This window comes from Populus trichocarpa, chromosome 1 (genome assembly GCF_000002775.5).
Source record: "Populus trichocarpa isolate Nisqually-1 chromosome 1, P.trichocarpa_v4.1, whole genome shotgun sequence".
NCBI classification, from domain to species: Eukaryota; Viridiplantae; Streptophyta; class Magnoliopsida; order Malpighiales; family Salicaceae; genus Populus; species Populus trichocarpa.
Window position 1 is genome coordinate 22901252 of NC_037285.2, and position 24214 is coordinate 22925465.

A 24214-nucleotide genomic window follows, 5' to 3' on the forward strand; every position below is an offset into this window, starting at 1 on the left:
AATCTATTTAGAGCCTATTTATTTTTAAAAGCGTTTTAAAAAAAATTTATTTTTTTTATTTTTTTAAATTTTATTTTTGACATTTACACTTCAAAATGATTCAGAAACGCAAAAACTAATTTGAAGAAAAGTTTTTTAATAGTACATGGTTGGATCGCAAAAACAAACAATATCATAATTTACTTAGAATCTATTTATTTTTATATTTTAAAAATATTTTTGAAAAAAAAATTATTTATTTATTTATTTTAAATTAATTTATTTTAGTATTTTTAGATTGTTTTAATATTAATAATACGAATGAATTTTAAAAATTAAAAAAATTATTTTAATATATTTAAAAAGAGATATTTGAAAGCTAAAAATCCTCACGGTATCAAACGCGCTATTAAATAAAATCCCACCGATCGAAGGACTTCTTGTCCCCGCGTAGACTTACCGGTGGCAATAATCATATAGCTGGCCGTCTCCGCCCTTTGATCTCCCAACTCCCTTTCAAAACCCCAAAAATTTCACTAAATACTAAAAAAAAACTAATTTCTATGCCACCACCGTCAAATTGAAAATACAGAGAGGGAGAGATAGAGATGGCGATCATTTATGCGGTAGTGGCGAGGGGAACGGTGGTGCTGTCTGAGTTCAGCGCGGTGACGGGAAACACAGGAGCGGTGGCGAGACGGATCCTGGAGAAGCTTCCATCGGAAGCTGATTCAAGGCTTTGCTTCTCGCAAGATCGTTACATATTTCACATACTCAGATCCGATGGCCTCACTTTTCTCTGTATGGCAAACGACACCTTCGGCAGTACGTATCCATAGCTTTCCATTCTTCGCCACTTACTCTTATATTATGTTATATTTTATTTCAAATTCAATTTTGAACTGATTAGACAGTGAAACTATTGGATTTAATTTTTTTTCCTTGCTGATTATATTGGTTTCAGTTACTGAATCGTGTGTTGGTTTGAATCGCCGGAAAATGAAATTATTTTACTTTTTTAATTCGAGGTAAGGAGCATCCTCCGACCAGTCAACCAGAACTAATTTTTCTTATCAGATTCATTAAGAGGAATTTAATAAATTCCACTTGGCGATGGCTCCAAGATCATACCTTTTAAATTACCAGGCCAACTCCTTGGGTTTGAAATTATTTTACCCGATTTTAGGACTTAATTCACAATGAGATATGTAAAGTTTTGGAAAGAGAGCAATCTTGATTTTATCTTCACGCAGAAAATGATTTGCTTAGAAATTGTTGCTTCTGTTGACGGAATTTACTTTTGATTAGAAAACAAGAAGAAGAAGAAGAAGAAGAAGAAAAGAGTTTTTTGTTATGTTTGACATTTAATGACCGGCATGAGTTTATCTCCCTGTTTCTCAGTGGTCCATCTATGGCATTTAGCTGATTTGAAATGATGAAATTGTGGTTTTCAGATGGCGACTGATAATAGTTATGTGTCACTTTGTTATTTACCTTTAGTTTTCTTATATAGTTATGTGTCGCATTGTTATTTACCTTTAGTTTTCTGTCTCTTGCTGGGTCACTGCGATTGAATAACTCTCACTTGGTCATGATAGAGATTTTCTAGTTTTTTTCTTGCTGTCTTTATGGTATATTATAATGTCTTCAGGGAGGATTCCGTTTACGTACTTGGAGGACATTCACATGAGGTTCATGAAAAACTATGGACGAGTTGCTCACTATGCGCCAGCCTATGCAATGAATGATGAGTTCTCAAGGGTCCTGCATCAGCAAATGGAATTCTTCTCCAGCAATCCTAGTGCTGATACTCTCAGTCGTGTAAGAGGTGAAGTTGGCGAGGCAAGTATCTTCTGTTCTCATGCAAATTCAATTTACATTATTTTTCTTGTACATCTCTATGACCAAGGCACCATAGCAAAGAATTCGTTTTAATGAAATATTACAACAACTAGTATGACGTTCTGTTGATCGCGTCAAAGGAGAAAACATCAAGCACAACAATCCTCCAAGACAGTGGCTTGAACCCAAAAGAGGGGGGAATGTAACCATTCCTAGCTCATTTGTTGAGCTTTATCTTCTTTTTTTCTCATATTCAGCAAGGCTGCATGATTGAGATGGCCTTTCTATACCCCTCTACACATCGCTGACTCTTTAAGTGCACAAAAAAAGATCACTTATTTCAGTTTGAACTCAAGCTCCTTCTCATGTTATTTTCTAATGTTCCTAGTGCTATAGTTGTTACAGGTCCTAATAAAGAATATATGTTTAGGGGTGCTTGTTTGAAAGACTGGGTGTCAGTTAATAGCAGCACAACATTCAGTTTGTTTTTGCAATATACTCCATATATCTATAAAACACTTAAATATCATGGAAACATAGATTTTTCTTAATATGCATTGTTTATCACAAGTCAATGTGTTTAAGCTATGCTAAATTTTGTGCCTTTGAGCACGTGATGCAGTTCAAAGGTTTTCAGCTGTCTAAAAAGAAATTCTAAGATTCATAAGTAGAGTAAGAACCAAACCAAATATAGTAAAGCAAGAGTTTGCCTGTTTTCTCCAGTCTTATGCCATCGTCACAGGATGATCTACTTCATGGGATGATGCTAAACTTATCTCAATCCTGGTAAATAACATAAGTGAATGTAAACAATCACATGCACATGATTGCTCATGAGATTCAGATAAAAAATTCTCTTTAACTGCTGCATTTTTTTTATTCCTGAACTGTCTGCTTCATATTAACGTCCTCTATCCCTGATTCATTTGGTAGTGCCTTCCAAATTATGAATTGTACTCTCTTTTCATATACTGTGCTAAGAAATAGCAGTAAATTCTATAGAACTCAAAAAAATAAAATGAACAACCTTAATTGCTAACTCACTATAAACTAGGTTTCCTTATTTGCTCATGCATCACACAATATTTTGTTCCAGTTTATTGCAGCTTTTTAGTTTATCTAGGCGAGGTTCAAAATAATAATAATAACAATAAAGAAGGTCATTTAGGGCTCCTGAAGTTCATGACTGTCATATGCTTCTGTGGCCTGTTGATGTTAGAATCTTTCTTTGTTAATTTTTTTTCTTGGGGATGGGTGGGAGGTAGTTGCGGTTTGGGATTTCATTTTTCCCCTCATTGATATTGTGCTCACAATTGCTGGAAAAATGTGTGCAGATCCGTACAATTATGGTAGAAAACATCGAGAAAATACTTGAGAGAGGTGACCGAATTGAGCTTCTTGTTGACAAAACAGCAACGATGCAAGATGGTGCATTTCACTTCAAGAAACAGTCCAAGGGCCTTCGAAGAGCTCTCTGGATGAAGAATGCTAAGCTCTTGTAAGAGCCCTATGATTTACCCTTTGAATTCTAATTTTCTAGTTTTTGTTCATTGATGCTAAAAGATTTTTCTTACTGCATTAAATTTCTAAATTTGGAAGTTGCTAGAGAAAACAGCAGTTTAAGGCCAGAAAATGTGAGAAGTCGAAAAAGGAAAAATTGGCTTATTTCCATCTCTAGATGCAAAAAGAATCCATATGCTCTTTAAGATTAAAAAAGACCTTTGGTTAAGGGGTATGCAAGATTTTAGAAACCCATACAACATGCTCATTTAAGCATTTTCTCCCTCTGCATTGCCCATTATGCTGCCCTTAGCTTGTTTAATGAGAAAGATACTGTCATTTAAATACTTTAAATCTAGATGATGATTGACTATAAGTTAACGTTTGATTACTGTCTCGGGACATAAGAGATAGAGATAGTTGGGTCATAGAAGACATGTGTGTCCTTTCTGTTTTTAAAAAATAGTAATTCACTTCAAAATTATCCCAGAGACAGATCTGTTTTTATGTCTCTAATTTTTCAACCACATACGATTATGCCCCTTGTGTATTTGTCCCGAGACACTAAGATAGTATTTTGTTACTGGCTTGCGACAAAAGCGACAAAGATAGTTGAGAGAGGGATATGTCCTTCCTGTTTTTTTTTTAAGGACAAATTCACTCCAAAAAAAAAAAAACTATATCAAAAACGGATTTATTTTCATGTTTGTCTCTTCAACCAACCACCTGTTTGTCCTTTCTGTTTCTAGACAATAAATTAAATGCAACCTACTTTTGGATATATTTTTTCTGTGAACTATTATGCTAGAACTTGGTTGGTGGATGCAAAATAGGTTTAGTAACTATTTACTTATCAATTGCAATAGATGGTTAGTTATCTAGTATATTTGCCTCTCTTCATAGTACATACTGAAAAGTTGGCATGATAAGCAATTGACATACCTATTTCTTCATTTTTTACATAGAACGGTGCAAACAACCAAAAAACCCAAATCTTCAATCAATTCTTATTGCAATGTAGAAGTGGTTTAAATTGCTAGCAACTGACTGGTACATAAAGTGAGCGCAAAATTTATGTTTCCATGACAGGGCCCTGCTGACATGCGTGATTGTTTTGTTGCTGTACATAATAATTGCTGCTTGTTGTGGAGGCATCACTCTACCTTCATGCAGATCTTGAGTCTCTGCTTTATCGGTGCTGAATTTCTGCCGAGGTATGCTCAAAGATCCGCAGCATCCATATGAGCTCCAATGGACTATGAAATCTTGACATGTATGTGGAATCTAAACCTTCCCCAAGTGCCAGAAATAGCACCGTAGATTCCTATGCTGTTATTGCATGCGGTGTATGTGATATTTATTACAGAAAAGCCTCATTTCTTGTTTTTTGTTGTTACTGGTCATCTGTGAATACACTGCAAATTCCTTGATTCTTGCTATTGTGTAATATAGTGTTGAGTTTCAGATTCATTTTTTGGAACATCCACTGTCATACACTATGCGGTCTTCATCTATCAGTCTGTCTGTGTTAACTGTGTTTGTGACTTATTTTTCTTCCTCTTCCCATTTTCCATGCGCAAGCAGATGCTGCTTATGTTTAAATTCTTCTATTGGGCAAATTAGCTGTCTTGTTTTTTAGTATTTTCTACCCCCTTTCATCACCTGCTCCTGGTTAATGTGAGAAATTCGAGTTGGTGTTATGCATGCACGCAATTAGAACACTCCTTCTATTCAAGCACCGCACCCTCTTGTCTAACTTGTCCCGGAGACTAGAGCAGGGCATTGAAGCTTTTGTTGTTGTTGTTGTTTTTTTCGTACCACTTAAATTTTGCCGTGTCTTATGGTCCAACGAGCAGAAGTTGCAAAATTACTGGAAGTACAATTAAGTTCATATGATAATATAATCATAGCCCAGAAGAAAAATAACAAGGATGATGATAAATAACAATATGACAGAAGCCATATATGGTATGAATGATGGCTCTATCACCTGTAAGTGCACAATTGGAGATTGTGGAATCCATAATTAAGTTGGTCTAACAAGTCTGTCTGTGTATGTTTTCAAATAACAGTTAAGTTTCTGGAAATGTATGCTGGTAATATTATCTCTAACCTATATTGTGCTGGTGCATGGTTATTAAAACCACTGTTTTAAAACATTGCCTGGCCTGGACCTGGATGAACTGGGGTTTTAACCAGGTCGGGTATCATAAAAAATAAAGGTCGGGTATCATAAAAAAATAAAGGAAGAACAGACATGGTTTTGACCCGATAATCAATTCAGGAAAAAAAAACTTAGTCAAAATATAATAAAAAAACACAATTTTAATTTTTTTAAAAAAATTAGGTTAATTTAACCGGCTTGCAACTCAGGATTTGTATTAGATTAATCTACCTTAAGTTAGGTTTAAAAACTATAATTAAATTTATTTTTAAATCATAAATTAATAAGATTTTACGATAGGACAAATTCTAGCAATAAAATAAAATTACTAGTCTTTACGAGTTAAGTCTATCATCGAAAATTTATAAGAAATGTGAGTGAATTTACTTTGATTATAAAATATTAATCTTTTATATCAACACTAGTAGTTTTAACTGTTTAAAATTAAAAGATTGAAATGAATTTAATAATAAATTTAACTTTACAAAACTATTATATATATCAAGTAAATTAATATATCTAAGAGATAAATTATATAACATATATGTTTCTCTTGCCTTGACCGTAGGACTCCTCCCTTTCTATATCTGATAGTATCTTCCAATTCATTTCCCGATAGTAACAATTTCTCTGCTGATCTTTTTTTGGAAGGCTACTGCTTTCCGTCTCTCTTTCTCTCTTGTGTTGTATATGGCTATTTGTCTGAGGTTATTTTCTCCAGCTCCTGCTGCTAAAATTTATCTTCTAAACCATAAACCTACTCCTTTATTCTCTTCTCACAAATCCAACATCATACCTTGGAGAAAATCCCACCACTGAATCCTAAGCAGCAAGTTTTGGAAGCTTTCTTGACTTGAAACCTGAACCGAAACCAGAGTTCTTGGATTTTGATTTCTCATGGTTTGATCCTGCTGATAGGTCTAGCTTTGATGTGATCGTTAGTGGCACTGGCCCGGTTGGTCCATATCTCGCCGAACAAGTGTCCCGATATGGAGTTAAGGCATGTCTTGTGGACACCACTTTTCATTGTGGCCTAATAACCATGGAATTTGGGTTGATGAGTTTGAGAGCTCTGGGCTTGTAGATTGTTTGGACAAAACATGGCCTATGACTTATCTCTATATTGATGATCACAAGACCAAGTATTTAGACCATCCTGCTGATAGGTCTAGCTTTGATGTGATCGTTAGTGGCACTGGCCCGGTTGGTCCATATCTCGCCGAACAAGTGTCCCGATATGGAGTTAAGGTATGTCTTGTGGACACCACTTTTCATTGTGGCCTAATAACCATGGAATTTGGGTTGATGAGTTTGAGAGCTCTGGGCTTGTAGATTGTTTGGACAAAACATGGCCTATGACTTGTCTCTATATTGATGATCACAAGACCAAGTATTTAGACCATCCTCGCGGCTGTGTTGGTAGGAAGGAATTGAAGACAAAATTTTTTGGAGAATTGTGTCTTCCATAGAGTTACATTAACTCTGTGCTTCTTAGGTCATACTTCACTAGTTTGGTAACTTTTTTATTATTATTATGGATCAAGCTTTAAATGCATCTTCAATTGTACCGCATCACAATATCGACTAAATAGTTTACCTTATAATTTATAATGATAACATTAACACCTTAAATTTCAAACACCATACAAATAAGGCATATAACTCCCCATCGCGTGCCATGCATAAACATAACAAAAGACATTAACTTAGCCCAAATGGCTTCCAGTCATGAACCTCTTCCCAGTCAAACCACAAGAAAGGGCTTCCTTAGGAATCTTAGCAACATGCTGGACACCTTCAGCAAAAACCACGCCCATCCCCAAATGCAAATGTGGCTCGATATGGCAATGGAAGGCCCATACTCCTGGATTATCTGCCACAAACCTCAGTGCCGTCCATCCGTAAGGAAATATCACTGCTGTGTTTCTGTAAGGTGGATTTTTCAAGTTGAATTTCTTCTCGTCAGATTTGGTGAACTTCCCTTCTCCATACCCTAGCACCCAAAAATCATGACCATGCAAATGCCATGGGTGTATTTCACTTACATTTTCTGTCAATGCATTTGCATTTTGCAATATAACATCCACTGTGCTATAGTAACCTAGCATGTAAACCCCGCTTCCAGTAGTGGTGTTAGGATTAACTGGTGGTTTCATAACATCATAATGTCCTGGAAAATCCTCAGGTGGCTTTGTTTGGTCAAAAGCATCCCGCAGGCCGAATCTGATGGACCCCAAGTAAGGAGTGGCAGGTATTGACAGGGAAACATTATTGATAGACCACTTGGTATAGCCATTCATCTTGTTCTGGGTGTTTAGCAGGACAATCCTACGGTGGTAAGTCGGTGAAGGCTTAGGGATACTTTTATGATCCAGGGCCTTAATCTTGTTAGAGAATGCCTTGCTGTGAGCATAATCATCCCATCTGGGAGTTACAGGAGGTGGTGAAAGAGGGAGTTTCGATGCAGAGTTGGTCTTGTAGTTTAATATGGTTAGGGCCTGTGGGGTGTGAGGTTCTCTTCCTCTTACACCAAAAGAAATCCAATAGTTTTGGGAGGAGTCTTGACTTGTTTTTAATAGGACTGAGTAACTCTCACCAGAATAAATGTCCAAATCATTAGTCTCAAATGGTTGCAGATAATTTCCATCGGCTTCCACCACCATCATTTTGTGATTCTGTAGACAAATACAACAAAACATAAATAATTTTAGCCATCACATCAATTTGCAATGATAACAATTTGCATTAGTGCTCAGGTTAATCAAAAAGGTGGAGGGCCCCAAAGTCGTTTCATTCATTAATTTAATCATCTCCTTCTCTTTTTCTTTCCTATTTCTGTACACTTTCAAATGTATGGTTGTGTCAAAACTCAGACAGTAGCTTAACACAGGTCAGAGTTGTACAAGGGAGCTAGCTGTGCCTGTAAGGTTTGTCGACATTCACAGTGAATAGTGATGTCTATGGGCTCAGAAGTCAGAACTGTTCAATTTACAGGCACCGAGTCACGCTTATGGATCCAATGATAAAGGGCATAAGGCCAAATTGAGTTGTTTGACAAAAAGGCAAGGGAGGTTGGGAAGGAAAACATGTCACATATAAAATTAAGGAGGTGATGGTGTAAACTGCAAAAAGTGAAAATAGATGCAGAGATTCTTAACTAGCTAGTCCTAGTCGTCCTTTCTTCAAGGACAGTGAATTAGCTTAAACAAGGCAAACATTGTGCTCGTGATTTGCTGCCACTGTCGACACTTGACAGACACCATTTCAAACCCACCTTTTGATTTGGTTTCTTTTTTCTCACTTTTCTTTATTTTTTGGCAGATTAATTGGTGAATATATTTTTCTTTTTGACTTCTGATCTCTCTCCCTCACCTTCACCCTCCCTCTATTTCTCAGTCCCCCTCTGATGTTTTCTCTCACATATATTTCTTCGAGTTTTGGCAGAAGGATATCCTCCTAATTTCATCATAATTCATGTGTATTTAGAAGAATTTTATAGTGTTCTTCATGTTAATTTGATATGTAGGTTAAATATATGTTTTCCAACATGAATAATCTAAAATGTTGGTGGAAAAAGAACCATATATCAAATTCTAAATGTACAATGGATGAGTTTAATTTCTTAAAAAAAATGGGTGTGGATTGTATTTTTCCAGCTATATAAACAACCAGTGCAACTCAAGAATTTACACTAGAATTGGGTTCGATCCAAATCTTGATAAGGGCATGCATCTAATATTTTGGAAGAGGGAGGATGAGGAATCATCACCATTTCTATAAAGAAGAAAATCTTTAGATCCACCATCTCTCCACAACTTGTCAATCACTTTCTACTTTCCTATTGGCAATAAGTTCAAATATCTCTGGCAACCAAGTAAGGTGTCATGACATGACAGAACAGCAGTATCACACAGTTTAAATCTCAAATCTTCTTAACCATCAAGCAACCAAAGGGGCTATCCTACGTGCTGTGTGAAAGAGAATCAAGAACTCTTTAAGTTTTTACTACCATAAATACTTACCCCAATGGCCAAGTTGAGAGAAGCAAGAGCAGTAGTGCTGGCGATTCTTATTCTGTAGGTCTTGTTTGGATCCACATGCAGGATATAAGGGGCCCATTGTTCATGTCCTGTTATATTGCACTGGCTAAAAGAGGAGTTGCCGTGATGAGCTGCCAGGGAACACCCATATTGTCCTCTTCCATTGATAAGTAGGGCCTGAAGATATGATCATTTTCAAAAGAAAACGAGTAAGAGAAATATATTTAATTAATATGTTGCTTTACCTGCTTTCCTTTTTATTCCCTCCTTTTGAATTTTGGACTCAAAAAGTTAACAGAGTCTACCAACTACCATGGACAAATTAAAGCAACATAGTAATCACCTTCTTTATTTTCCAATCCATTTGTTTTGAAATATCCGTTTGTTTGTGCGATGCACCGCAAAAAAAAGAAAAGGGTTCTAAATTAGAAATCCAAAATCTTATATTCTAAATTAGAAAGATGGAAATTCCGGCAGGATGTATATTGCATTGTCCCTTCGAGAGCTAGCTAGTTGGGGCTGGTCATGCCAATATCCACAATATGCATGCCACTATCATCGGTAATGGTTGACATTGACTCTTCTAGCAAAAAAAATTTTTGAAGGGTATAGCTTAACTGATTAAGTTTTAAATTTATTTTTTAAAAATTATTAATTTAAATGTTATAAATCTTAAAATTATTAAAAACTTATATAATTACTAATTTTAACATTTCGTATAAACTCACCAAACACTCACAATTAAAAAAAACAAGAAGAAAAAGACTCTATAGACTCCAAAACTAAGGTCGTGGTGAGTATATATATATGTCCCTTTGGATCAATGTTTTCATGAAAAATATCATCAAAATACAGGATTTTGGCCATAATATAATCTTCATGATAGAAACATGGATGGTGAGTATCTACCTGGGGTTCATTAATCCAACGCATTGGTCTGGAAGAAAGGCCAACTTCTTGGTGATGAACACTTTTGTGCCACCAGTCACTTAACAACAGGTCAAACTCACCGTCATAGTGGAAAGGCTCCTTCTCTCCTTCTGCCACATCCACTATCATGGAACCGTACAACCCTGCTGATCTTTGCATTCCATAGTGTCCATGGTAGAAATACGTTCCTGCCTGCAAAAATTAGTTAAACCCTAAAAAATGCATCTAAAACATGCCTGTATAAAAAGGAATGGCTTTTGGGCCACATAAGAGTCAAGGTTTGTTAATTAATCTAGTTAGCTAGAGCAAGAGAGAGAGAAGTAGAGTGTTCCTACTCTGTCAACAGTGAACCTATAATCGAAGGTTTCTCCGGGGTTAATGACACACTGTGAAATGGAAGCAGTCCCATCTGCCCATGGTGTTCCTTTCTGCAAAATCAAAAGGAAGTGAATTAATACCAAATAAATACAGTAAAGCAATTCTTTCAGAAAAACAACCCGTTGCATGCAGAGATACTTCCATCAGAGCATGGGATCAAAGTATAGAAAGAAACCTGTCTGATTCCATGCCAGTGAATGACAACCCCCTCAGTGTGGAGTTTGTTTGTGAGTTGCACATGAACTATATCCCCAGCTCTAGCACGGATTGTTGGACCAGGGAACTGGCCATTGATTCCCATCACAACATTTTCTATCCCATCTGGAGACCAGTACATGTACTCCACTTTCCATTTGTAAAAATGGTTTCCAGTCTTATTAGAAGTCGCCGATGAACATTGGATCATATAAAGTAAAATACACCAAATAATGAGACGCTTGAAACTTCTTGAAAATGTTTCAACCAAGAAGTTGTAAGTCAGCGTCCCCATTTTCTCCTGTTGGATGCTCAAGAAGATGTTGTGTAGCGGTGGATGCCCAAGTAATGATATTTGCTATATCACCTCTGTCGAGTGGATGCCCTATCGAGCTGCTATTTATAGAGGCGATGGAAGGGGTTTCCTTTAATTTGGACTGAACCTTCCTTTCTTTTAATTTATATTTTTTTCTCATATTCTAATGATATGATTATTTTTATATAAGCTTATAACTCATCAATATAGATTTGATCTTATTTTTCAAACGAATTTAAATACATACCTCACCTTCTACATTAATTAAAATATATATTCATGAGATGAAAAATCCTTTAAATGCTAACCTCGTAATTTAAATACGAAAAATAAATAATTTTTATTTGAAGCTGGGTCAGAAAGTTGATTGATATAGGATCTAGCATGTAATAAACAATGTGTATGCATGGATAGAAATAAGTTTTATTTTCTGTGGCTGCGAAATTATGTTCATGGAGTCTCACTCATAGTGCGTGTGTTAGGTATGATGATTTTTATGAGAACTTCCATTGGCAGTTCTTGTTGGGGTCTATTTTTTTTTGATATATTGAATAGAATTGATTAGACTGCGTTGGACTGATAATTATCTCGTATTTAGTGTATTTTAAATTAAACTAAATAATGTATTTTATTTAATATTTGATAGATATTGAACATAACTTAACCTACTGGCTTGGATTGATTCGAAATTAAAAAATAAATAAATGATTGATCTGACTTGTCCCAGTAAAAAATCAGGGTCAATTTATGACCTGGTTGACCAGAGATAAAACACGGGTAAAAAATCCACTGATTTTCTTTGGAATATTTTTTGTCAAAACAAGGTTGTTTGGATTTTTTTTTTAATTTGAGTCAACTCGGGTTGACTATCCCAGGTCTTGTCCCGAGTCGACCCTCGAGTCAGATTTTAAAATTATGATAATAATTATTTTTATCCATACATTGATTTAGTTCAACTCAGGTTGCCCTCCTGACTTATTACCCAAGTCTTGCCCCGGGTCGACCTCCAAGTTAGATCTTAAAACTATGATAATAACATCATTAATCCTTACATTGACGGGGATCAACTTGGGTTGACCCTCCCGACCGTAACTCAGTTCTTGCCCCGAGTCAACCTAGGATGACCATACCGACCTGTGACCTAGGCTTTAACCCGTGTCAACTCCTTAGTTAGTTTTAAAATAATGATAATAACAAGTTTTATCCTCACGTTGATTCGGGTCAATGGTCAACCTGACCCGTGACCCGGTCTTGGCATCGGGTCGACCCCCGTGTCAAATTTTAAAACTATGATAATAACCACTTTTATCTTTATGTTGACACACGTCAATGGTCAACTTGACCCGCCACCCGGGCCTTGCTTTGGGTCGACCCCCGAGTTAGATTTAAAACCATGATAATAAGCACTTTTATTCTTATGTTGACTCGGTCAATGGTCAACCCGAGTCTTGCCCCGAGTCGACCCCCAATTCAGGTTTAAAACTATGATAATAACTAATTTTATCTTTACGTTGGCACGGGTCAATAGCCAATACAATATGTGACATGGGCCTTGTCTCGATTCGACCTCATAGTCGAGTTTTAAAATTATAATAATAACTATTTTTATCCTTACAATGACCCAGATCAACTTAGGTTAACCCTTGTATAGAGAATTTGACAAATTTGTTCTATCCTTTCTAAGGGGACAAAAATTTCTTTACCAGAACAGCTTTAAACAAGATAAAAAATTGATTTTTATATTGTCCAAAAATATATCAAACAATTTCATAAAAAATTTATCATATCCAATTTATCCTTGCCCAACATACAAAACAACACTACTTAATGTTACCATGAAAAGCATCGAATAAATATCTTCCTACTGTTAGGATGAAAAGAACAAGCAAACAGTGAATGAAATGAATATATTAATTAAGAAAGATATGCATAAGAAGTTCTAAAAAAATAAAACGTGGTAAAACTGAATAAGACATGTAATAAGAACATTTATGTCACAATATTATCTATAAGAAATTATTATTTTTTTTGGTTTGATATTGAAAAATCAAAATATGGATAGCTAGATTATTAAGATTTTTTTTTGTACGCTTATGGTGAAGCTGGATATGAGGTTTGTTGCACTTAAGAACCCTAGATTATCAAGATTATAAGATTTTTATTATAATATGACTCATCAAATAATACGGTGCGGTTGTATTTTAAGAATATATTCTTAGGGTATTTATTATAAAGGCATAGATAAATTAGCAAGAATATTATAAAGTTCATATGTTAAATTAGTCGTCGCGTAGTAATTAAGAAAAGGATTCTCCTTAGACTAAAGCCTTGACAAAAAGAGCAGATTAAAAGACAAAAGAATATTTGGTCAGGAAAAAAAAAAGAAGGCAGTAGCTACAGTCATAATTAAAGCATATGTTATGCACCTAATAAAAAAGAAACGTGCAAGAATATCTGTTGACTATATAATTAATAAATCCCATCACGTGAAGCATATATATATAATAAATCCAATAATTATATATGTCCAAATAGAGTATAAGAAATGAGCCAAATTGTTGAGGGCCAGGCTTGTTTTCTTCTTCTGTTCCTTGTTTCTGCTAGTTTGTTTTCTAAACCATCGATCCTTGTTCATTTTCTTTGAGTTCTCATGATGGTTAAAGACAGGTTTCCTTGCACTTTAGTGCTGGCGTAGAATATTGTTGAATGCACATGCATGTCTTCCTGTTCTCATTGTTCATGATGAAAAGAAAATAATAATGTTCATACCATCATGATCGTGTGTATTGTTTCAAAACGAAACAAAAACACGAATTCAATCGTTTGACCCTACCGTGTCGATAATAGCTAACATGAACGCTCCAAGTTCTGTTGACTGAACAAGGGCATACATGGCTGCCGTTGTGCAAATAATTGTGCTCCCATGGTGGACCGCCATTTCGAAGCATGAATAACGTGTCTTAAGACGTCTCCACTAGACAAGATCGATCGGTTCATATGTATGAACACATATATGATAACTTGAATCAAAGACAGGAGGGATAGATCCTTTGCATTTGCTACCTTAAGAGCTAGAGTTGTTCTAATTCGATGGCTAATTGTTTGTACACTCAGTAATAATTAATGCATGGCTGCCTCGTCAGTGTTCATAGAAAGTAAATAATTATGAATATGAGTTCTTGATTAATAGATGGTGAGCTTGACATTAAGGCCATGTTTGAAGACCAACTCTTTCTTAAGAGGCCAAGATTGAATAAGGTCAATAATTAACGAGCATGTTTCCAAATTAATGACCATTAATTAATAGTTTCTTTGAAAATAATATTCAGTGTCAGATTTGAATTATTATAATGTTTAAATCCAACTCAATCAATAAAGAAATTGAAATTGCATAACCAAGAATGAAGAGTTAATAAATTGGACCGACATACGTGTATATGAGGATGAAAGAGTGGAAACACCTTGACCTCTTGTAGCTAGAAATTAATGTGCTGTTGTGATGCTTCTTCTTCTTTCCTGACATAATAATAAATTCGCCAGCTAGTACTATCGGTCTAACTCTTCCATTCAATTGCTTTAAAAAATATTTCTCTCATCTTTTAAACAACAATAATAAATTTATTTATTTGCTTGTTTGTTTTAACCACAACGACTCCTTGCTTACTCTTATTCTCCTTCATCGTCATCGCCTCAAATAACCCATGAAACAACATTAAAGACTAAGATAGCGTGTTTGTTTCTATGATTGCTTCTATTTTTTAAGCAAATCCCAGATAAAAACTATTTGATAAAGTATAAAACACAGTTTATTATTGTTGGACCTGATATATTTTGCGTTTAAAACGCAGGTTAATCGAAAGCAGCTTCAAGATGCTTCTCTTTTTATATGTCGTCTGTGCAGAGTGAAGGTGAATTAATTCAATCTGCACTGTTCACGTGAACAGTAAAAAAATCTAATTTTTTTATTTTTAATTATGTTTTATTCGAGAAACTAGTGTTTAACATTATTCAATGACACAATATAAATTAGAAAGAGATCGCATGATAGCGTAACATTTGCAGAATTAGATCGTAATTCTAATTTTGTTCCTAGTGATATTTTATCTAATTTTGTTGCATGCTCAAAAAATCATGGAAACTATAGTCCTTGTCAGATGAATTTCGTACGTGATGGAATTCTAAACAGTTTAATGGAATAATAAAAAATATTTTATATAAAGTATTATTTATTTCATGATGTAATAGCAGTAGTTAAATCTACAATATTTAAATTAAAAACCATCAATATTAATATATATCTTTTTTAGTTATTTTATAACCTCAATTTAAAAGCATTCTTTACCAAACACATTAAATTACTTTTTGTTCAACCTCAATTTCAACCACAGTTTTAACCAAACATATATAAATATCAAATCAACCTCAACCAAAAGTGTTTTTTATAAAATAACTTTTTTCAAATCACAATTACAAAACTACCACAATATCAAATACACTCACGTGGGAAGTAATGAAGAGAAGAGTGTTTTGTGATGCAATAAGAATTTAATATATAGTGGTGTGTGTTTATTTTTTATAAGAGAAAGAATAGTGATAGAAAAAGGGTCATTAGATATTTTAGAAAATCTAGTTTTTAATTAGAAGTATAATCCTATTCTTCAATGTAGCAAATTAGTTGAGTAAAAAATTTTTATTTCTTGTATGATTTTAAAAATTAATTAGATTTTATTTAAAATAGATTTTGTTTTTGCCATTCAAATGACTTTCTAAGTAGGAGGATTTATTAAAACCTCTAATTAAATTCGAAGTTTCAGAACTCGAATTCTAAAAGCCACAACTCGTCCAAAAATCAAACGAAATGATTAAAAAAAAACAATTAATAAATTGGACATGCATGTGTTTTATATGCTGGAATATGAGGATGAAAGAGGTGGAAACACCTTGACCGGCCTCCTGCAACTAGAAGCCGACGCGATTAATCACGTGATGATACAGCAGAAAAAAGACGAAAGCTAGCATGCTATCCCTAATTGCCAGCTGCTTCACTGATCGAAGAGCATCTATCCAACGACAGTAATGCATGGAAGATCAGTACCATAAAGCTTGAATATATAAGAAGCTGAACGTCGTCAAGCCCAGTTATGTCTATCGAGCAAGATGAAAGCACGTCGTTTAGGAAGTGGTCTCAGACATGCTTGTCCTGAAAACTTCTCACGCCAGTGCCTGCAATGGTCCCAGATGCCATGTCTCATCGTTTTCCCTTTCAACAAGTCCACATGCTCCTGCAGTCCTGCTTTCCTTTTTTTATTATATAGTTCAGCAAAGAATGAAAACTAGCACATATCTCCTTCTCCTTTTATTCCTTTATTGTATATGATTTCCATGCCGGTCCAAGGAATCATTAGAGAAGAGAAATGAAACTTACAAGAAATTAAGATGAATGATTCATATGCCAAGCTACGAGGACAAGACGTATCCACGTGTTACTTGATGATTAAAAGAGGTCGCAAAATATCTCATAAACAATAATTACATTATCTTTGTGAAAATTACAAATTTCTCAACATGTTAGCGTATCTTAGAAAATAATATAAATTATATCCTGAAATCTCATCTAACAGCTTAAACTATTGAGTTGAGATGGTTTTTTGACATGGTATCAAAGCCTTGATGACCAAGCGGTCACGAGTTCGAATCTCACCATCCTCATTTATTTGATAAAAATTAAGTACTTGAGGGGGTGTGTTAGAGAATAATATAAATCATATCCTGAAACTTCATCTATAACAGGTTAAGCTATTGGGTTAAGATGATTCATTGACACAGTCTTCATAATATTTTCCAATACACCTTCTCTCTTAACTTCAACTCCACATGAGAAATATGTACATTTTCATGTATTTTCATGTTTGATCAAGTAATATAACTTTATTTTTTCTTGTGAGTCTAATTAATTGAGATTTTTAATTTCTTTTTAGAGTTAATAAGTACAAATATTTCGTAGAAATCTTTAATTCTTTGACGTAGAAGGTCATATTTAAGGTCAAAATCCACCCAAATTAAGAACTTACTTTAATTTAGGCTCTTAATTTTATGATCCACATCTTCAAAAGTACCCCAGATCGATTTTGAATTCTATATTTTTATATATTATGACAAGCTACTGAAAAATCGCAAGATTCTGCCCCTTGCCAACATCACTGAAGAGCATGCATGCATGCATAAATCCAACAACATTAATTAGTTTGTGCATGAAGCTTGAATTAGACACAGAACACCAAACCCAATAATGTATATCAAACAAGTTGGAAGCATGTCTTTTAGTGAAGTGGTCTCTGTAGCTTGTCCTACAAGTTTCTCGCATCCAAACATCGATCGATATTCATTTTGTGGTGTGGCCGTGTCTCTCTATACAATGCTTCAATGGTACGGTCCCGGATACCACACGGTTTTCCCAATCAACAGGTCCACATGTTTTTAATTTGCTTAATTTCCTTTTTTTATTATATAGTTCGGCAAATAATTAATGAAAACTAACACATATCCTCCATCTCTTTTTATTCCTTTATTATGATTGCCATGTTGGTCCAAGGAATCATTAGAGAAGAAAAATGAAACTTACAAGAAATTAATTAAGATAAATGATTCATATGCCAAGCTACGCGGACAAGAAGCATATATCCACACATGGCTTGATTAAAATGGCAATGGAGGCTTGCTTCTTCTGTGGTTTCAGATTTGAGCCATGTGGTTGCTTATATGATGGCCACTGGAGGCTTACATGGTCATTAACTTCAGGGCCCGTGAGATTAGTCAAGGTATGCGCGCAAGCTGGCCCGGACACCCACGTTAAACTATAAAAAAAAAGGCAATGGAGGTCTCTAAGAGAGAGAGAGGAAAAAAATACGTTTCCATATATTATTAAATATTATTTATTTACTTCTTCCTGTAAATCTAATTGAAATAATATTTCTTTTTTAAGTTAATATGTATAACTATTTCATAGAATCCTTAATTGAATAAAATAAAAGTAATGTTATATAGATAGATAGATTATCATAAATATAAAAAATTAAGATGAGTGTTGTAATCAAATTATAGGTAATTAAATCTATCTTGACTCTCGACAGGGTGATCTAAAAAAATTCATGATTTAGAGTCTGGTTTAAACTGAATTTTTAGTTGAATCAAAAAAAATATTAATCTGATCAATTTCGTTTGATCAAACTGAATTCTTAATGGTCTAATTGTTCTATACAAATTTATTCTAAATTTTATGGAATTAATATCTTGTAAAAAATAAAATATTATCATTTTAATAAAAATAATTATTTTAAATTTATTTAATGACTTCTGAGTTAACATAATAACTTAAATTCAATCCAGCAACTAGCTATGCTTCAAATTAAAAAAAAAATAAAGAAGAAGAAGCACGTACTATATATGTGTCTGGTATTGCGTTTCAAAAATGCTTTTAAAAAAATTTAAATTTTTTTTATTTTTTCTTTACTTTAAATTAATATTTTTTTGTTATTTTTATATTATTTTAATATATTAATATTAAAAATATTTTTTAAAAAATAATAATTATTATCACGTTTTCTAACAACATGGTAAAGGGGACATTGTACTTGTGCTGAAAATCTCTCACGTCCGCATTGATTCATTATATTTTCTATTAAAAAGAAAAAGGTCCCAGATACCACATGCTTTTGCTTTCCTTTTGATTTAAGACATGCAGTTCCTTTTTTTAGTAAGTTACAAATCAGTCCCTCTAGTTTTGTATAATAATTAAATAATCCTTCTAGTTTCAAAAAATAACTAATTGACCCCTTAATTATTGTTGACTATACTTAATTTAATATATTTTTCAAGAAATACCTTCTTTTCTCATTAAAAATAAATTAAAAAACAACATGACATGACATGGACAAAAAGGATCAATAAAAATACGGGAAATGCTTAATTATATTTAATATTAAAGGGACTATTTGATTCATTTTGCTAAACTATAAGGACCCACGGAGTTTGAAAAGCTTACAAGATTTCCTACATATAAATACATTAAAAAAAAAACCCACTTTAAGGTATAGTCTTATGATTTTGTGAGTGGACGGATACATCATTTTTGCAATTACTTTCTACTAATTTTAACATTTTAATTAGTTACACCAAAGTTTTTCCTTGCTATCAATTATATAAATAATGAAACCAATAACAAGCTATGCCCATATGGCTACTAAAATTAAGAAAAACAAAACAATAGGAAGGGCCACAATTATTAATTTATAAATGGATAGATTAATCAGTGTTATTTTTTTAAAATTCAATCATTTTAATAAAAAAAAAACAAAAAAAAAACATGTTCGAAGTAAAACTTGGCCTGATCTAGGCTTCTAGTCACTGGATCGGCACGTCAGATCGGACCGGGACTTTTTACTATAAAATTTTAATGATCTCTCAATGAGTATGGGTTGTAAATGGGTGTGTCAAAATGGGCCATAAGAGAATGTGAGCAAATACATCTACACGTCAAATGGGCTGTGTGACCTAACCTTGGGTGGGTAACCAATACAAACCCAAACCACTTATAGACCCATTAAGAGGTCCAATTTGAAACACCTAGGCTACATCTCCCGGTCCCTGCTCCTCTCTCCGACGGGTCTGCTGTCTCCTCCCAGTCCTGCTTGAGAAAAGAAAAGGTCAGTGCTTCAGTTTTGCTTCTTTGAAATACCTCTTCTTCTTCTTCTCCGTTAAGTTAATATTTTGTCGGGATGTCTTCTTTTGGCTACTATACATTCCTGAGTCAGGTCATTTTGGTTGCTTGTAATGATACTTAAAAATAACACAACGTGTTCGATAAAATGCCTCTGAGAGGGTTTTTTTTTCCTATATTTAATCTTAATCATGGACAAGGATGTGAACAGACTACTGATTCTAGATTTTGCATCGCCATGGTTTTTTCTTGATGGGTTTTTAAGATTTGATCGGATTATCATTCCTCCCTTGAGGTTTGCCACTGTTTCATGAGTGGCGCCCTTCAAGGCTTGCTTGGTTTCTTACTTTGATGAGTAGGTCATTGTGGTTTTGTTTAAATTCGATCTAACACTTGTAATTCCGTAATAATCTGAGGTAAATCCGCGGTCTTTCTGTCTCAGAGAGCTTCTGGCAGGGTTCTTTTCACTCAGACATCAAAGATGCTTGGAAATTATGTCAAGAAGCCAGCTCTAGAGCTCGCTGCTCTTAGTCGTCTCCAGTTCTATGTAAGTTACTTTCTCTTCCAGTAGTCTTAGTCATCTTCAGTTCTTGATTGTTACCTTTCTTGTTTGGGGATGGGGTGGGGTTAATAATTGGCAGAGAGAGATCCATGGTAGAAATAAGAAGGCGATGGAGTTCATTGCGAAAGGATGGAGTGCTTTGAAGGAAGTGGATAGAGTCATTGATTACTGCGAACGCAATGATAAACGTCTTATCCCTCTCCTCAGAGTAGGCCTTTTCTTTTTCTTAAGAAATGCTGGATATCGAAAGTGGTGAAGAATATTAAAAATGCTATTTGGCTTTTGTCTTCGTGCTGTTTTTTATTTTTTTTGGGTTTGATATTAGACAGCGAAGGAGAATTTTCAGCTGGCTTTGGAGGTTGACAACTCCAATACCCATGCTAGGTATTGGTTGTCCAAATTGCATCTGAAGTACCATGTTCCAGGGCAAAATCATGCTATGTAAGTTCTTTTTATTTTCTCTCTCTTGCTTCAGTGTATGCCTGTTGTCATGGTTTTAAATGTAAATTGTTGCACTAGTGTGTCAAGGCAGCTTGAGAGCTGGGATTGGCTTAGTTCTAGATTTGATATGCCACCCAATCAGTTTTGTTCAATCGTTTGGATAACATATTAAACCCCTAAACAGGCACCAGTAAAAAAATTTGATGCTCTTTAGGCTTTTGATTTACTCAATAGTAATCACGACTTTACTTATTTGAGCATCCAATATTGTCATGAATATTGCCCTTCTATTTCCACATTGACATTTGCATATGTCACTTTGACTCACGGTATGTTTGTGAACCTTTTATGTGCGCACTACTGATGTTTTTTTCTTTTTTTTTATCATGAAATAGAGGAGTTGCTTTATTAGTGGAAGCTGCAAATATGGGTGATCCAGAAGCACAATATGAATTAGGTTGTCGTCTAAGAGTTGAGGTTAGGCTTATTGTGTTCCATATTCAAACTAGTGTTTATAGACTGGTTCATATGTGAAAATGTTGGCAAAATATTATCAAGCTTCTATTTATTAACACAATAGAAGACAATGTTTAAAAACGAAGTATCTGTGGAAATATTTCATATAATGATTCTGGAAAATCATGCTGTACATAACAGTAGACTGCCAAACTGAACCCAATATAATGTAGTTTTAATAGGGCCTTGTGTGGGATCCAATCTTGATATTCATGATAAATGTCTATCCTACCTTTGTTTCATTTCCTGCTCTTAAAACTTCTTGCATGGTAAACTAACTTGAATTCATATTTATGAGCTCTGAGTCTTGATAGCTTAAATGCTTGAGATTAATATTTTTAGTCCTTGTGAGCTTGGGGTATGTATATCTTGATAGCTTAAGCTTTCGGAATTGGGACCTCTTATCAACTAGGATAGTATTGACCATGCTGTGTGAAATTTCGTTTACTAGAAATCATCAATAGCTTGACAACAAGTTCTAAAGTAGTATCCACCCTGCCCTTGATTGTGAGAATTTTCTTTTTCAATTGTTTCCTGGTGGATCTATTAGTTCTGATTGTTTTGTAACGTTCCTTTTGTAATATTATGTCATATCTTTTTTGGATAGAATGATTATGTCCAATCAGATCAACAAGCTTTCTATTATATAGAGAAGGCAGTTGAAAAGGTATGTTTCTTTTTTTGCTTAGAATGATTGTTTATAATGTTTCTATAATGGGTCTCGAGACCTTACTTGAGCCAGATTCATTGTAGTTGCATCCTGGTGCTCTTTACCTTCTTGGTGCTGTATACTTGACGGGGGATTGTGTGAAGAAAGATATCGCCTCAGCTTTGTGGTGTTTCCATAGGGCATCGGAGAAGGTAATAAACAGAGTTCTTTATAATGACTAGATTGCATCCATCAATTCTCTCTCTCTACCTATCTATTCTTTCCTGGGGGAGTTGGGGGGTGATGGGGGTGCATTTGCTTTCTAAACTTGATTGACATTCTCCATATTTTAAGCCAACTGGTAGACTTTTGCTAATGTAAGTTAAAGTGATGGCAGTTGGCTTTTTGTGGTACATCGTCAGTAGTTATCAAGATACATGAGATAAATTTGACAAGCAGGTTCTGTCCTGAAAAAAAATTAAAAAGAAATCAGGTTGCCCCTTCTGCCATCTAATGCTTCTGGAAATAGAAACTCTGTAATTTGAGGGCCTTGTGCATAGAGTTGAGCTCCATCTTTGCAACTGTAAGACTTGTGATTGCAGAGTATCTGTAATGTTGTAATGAAAAAATGGTTTCTTTCATTGCTGATAATGAAATTGGGAAGGCATAAGTTCTGAATTGCTCTAGAATATTATTAGTTAAACTCCTCTGTACGACCTTTCTTTACTGCTATTATTTTATGCAGGGACATGTTGGTGCTGCTATAGCATATGGATCTCTCCTCCTTAGAGGTAAGCTGTTCCGACTCCCTTTCTTTACCTTCTTTTCCCTCCTGTTCATTGAAATTCGTTGGGATGACTCAGTTTTTTAGTAATGTCTTTGTTTTCCTTTTCATGTACATTGCATGATCAGCATCCAATATTTTGATGAAGGGCATTTAGTTAAAATTGAGTTTTAACTAAATGACCTCGTATTGATATCATGGTGCACAACCTGCCATCATTACAGTTGATAGAGATTACTTCTTGCAATTCCGTAGGTTCTATGAACTTTGTCTAGGGATATGATTTAGATTAAAGCTCTTTTCATCTTAAAGATTATACAAATCATTTATCTTGTCTTTTACTTGTGCAAGATGAAAAGCACAAGCTATTAATTGTGATATTGGGTTTCCTCTTGGTCCAGGCGCTCAGGTTCCAGAACATCTAACAAAATTCAGTTTGAAGAGGGGTTCATCTGCGAAAAAAATGAACAGCGCTGAAAATACTGAGATGAATCCTGTAGAGAGAGCAAAGGAACAGTTCCAGATTGCAGCAAAAGCAGGATCTGATCTTGGATTAAAGTGGCTGCAAAGACTTGAAGAGGAAGAGAATCGTCTCCTTGCGGAGAGTCATTCTAAGGAATCATCCTCCCAAAACTAAATTGGTATATCTACTAATAACAGGATGTGTTCCTGGGTCAAAAGGGCTGCAAAAGCTTTAGGAGGAAGACAAACGTCAACTTGCTGAAAAATGATCTCCCGAGGCAAAATGGTGCGACTATACATAGTAAGTACTATGTTAGCTCCACCATGCTTCATGCTAGAGCTTAAGCACCAGCTGTTGAAAGTCAATGTCGTCATGGTAATTTAACAGGTGAGAACTGCTTTAGACAATCTTATGTTTTCTCCTAAACAAGTTTAGGATACTGTGAAATGTTAAGGATCATGCCGCTAACAAGTGTAAGTTTACATTTCTGTGGATTATACGGATTATGCTTTTCATGCAAGCAAAACATATGAAGCATCATCTTGCTAAATAATATTAGTTGAAAACCATTGAATATGAATGAATGCTGCAAGGGATGTTGTGAATATGATATTCCTTAGTAAAGGAAGCTTCAGATGATGCTTTAGTATTGGTTAGAATTATGTTGGGTGGCTTATCCTGTTATTGTTCCAGTATTGGTTATCAGATAAAATTATGGATGAGGGTAAAAAAAAATAAC

The 24214-nt window shown here is 34.6% G+C and overlaps 3 protein-coding genes across 3 annotated transcripts; 2 read left to right on the forward strand and 1 right to left on the reverse strand.

Annotated features, from left to right (window-relative positions):
* Window positions 1-375: 375 nt before the first annotated feature.
* On the forward strand, window positions 376-4791 carry LOC7467961 (vesicle-associated membrane protein 714). Its single transcript, XM_002298245.4, has 4 exons — window positions 376-804; window positions 1631-1821; window positions 3156-3319; window positions 4411-4791. Exons 1-4 carry the CDS (start codon window positions 588-590, stop codon window positions 4499-4501), a joined length of 663 nt encoding a protein of 220 aa, XP_002298281.1. The 5' UTR covers window positions 376-587; the 3' UTR covers window positions 4502-4791.
* A 2274-nt stretch (window positions 4792-7065) lies between these two features.
* Window positions 7066-11668, reverse strand: LOC7467963 (L-ascorbate oxidase). The gene is made up of 5 exons (XM_002299746.4): window positions 11009-11668; window positions 10791-10883; window positions 10435-10647; window positions 9508-9702; window positions 7066-8160 (listed from the first exon to the last, which is right to left on the reverse strand). Exons 1-5 carry the CDS (start codon window positions 11321-11323, stop codon window positions 7192-7194), a joined length of 1785 nt encoding a protein of 594 aa, XP_002299782.4. The 5' UTR covers window positions 11324-11668; the 3' UTR covers window positions 7066-7191.
* Window positions 11669-19906: 8238 nt separating this feature from the next.
* LOC7478503 (uncharacterized) lies at window positions 19907-24055 on the forward strand. Its single transcript, XM_024585894.2, has 9 exons — window positions 19907-20046; window positions 20503-20607; window positions 20702-20830; window positions 20948-21063; window positions 21459-21540; window positions 22187-22246; window positions 22333-22440; window positions 22974-23019; window positions 23414-24055. The coding sequence occupies exons 2-9, from the start codon at window positions 20542-20544 to the stop codon at window positions 23647-23649; spliced, it is 843 nt and encodes a 280-aa protein (XP_024441662.1). The 5' UTR covers window positions 19907-20046; window positions 20503-20541; the 3' UTR covers window positions 23650-24055.
* The last annotated feature ends 159 nt before the right edge of the window (window positions 24056-24214 follow it).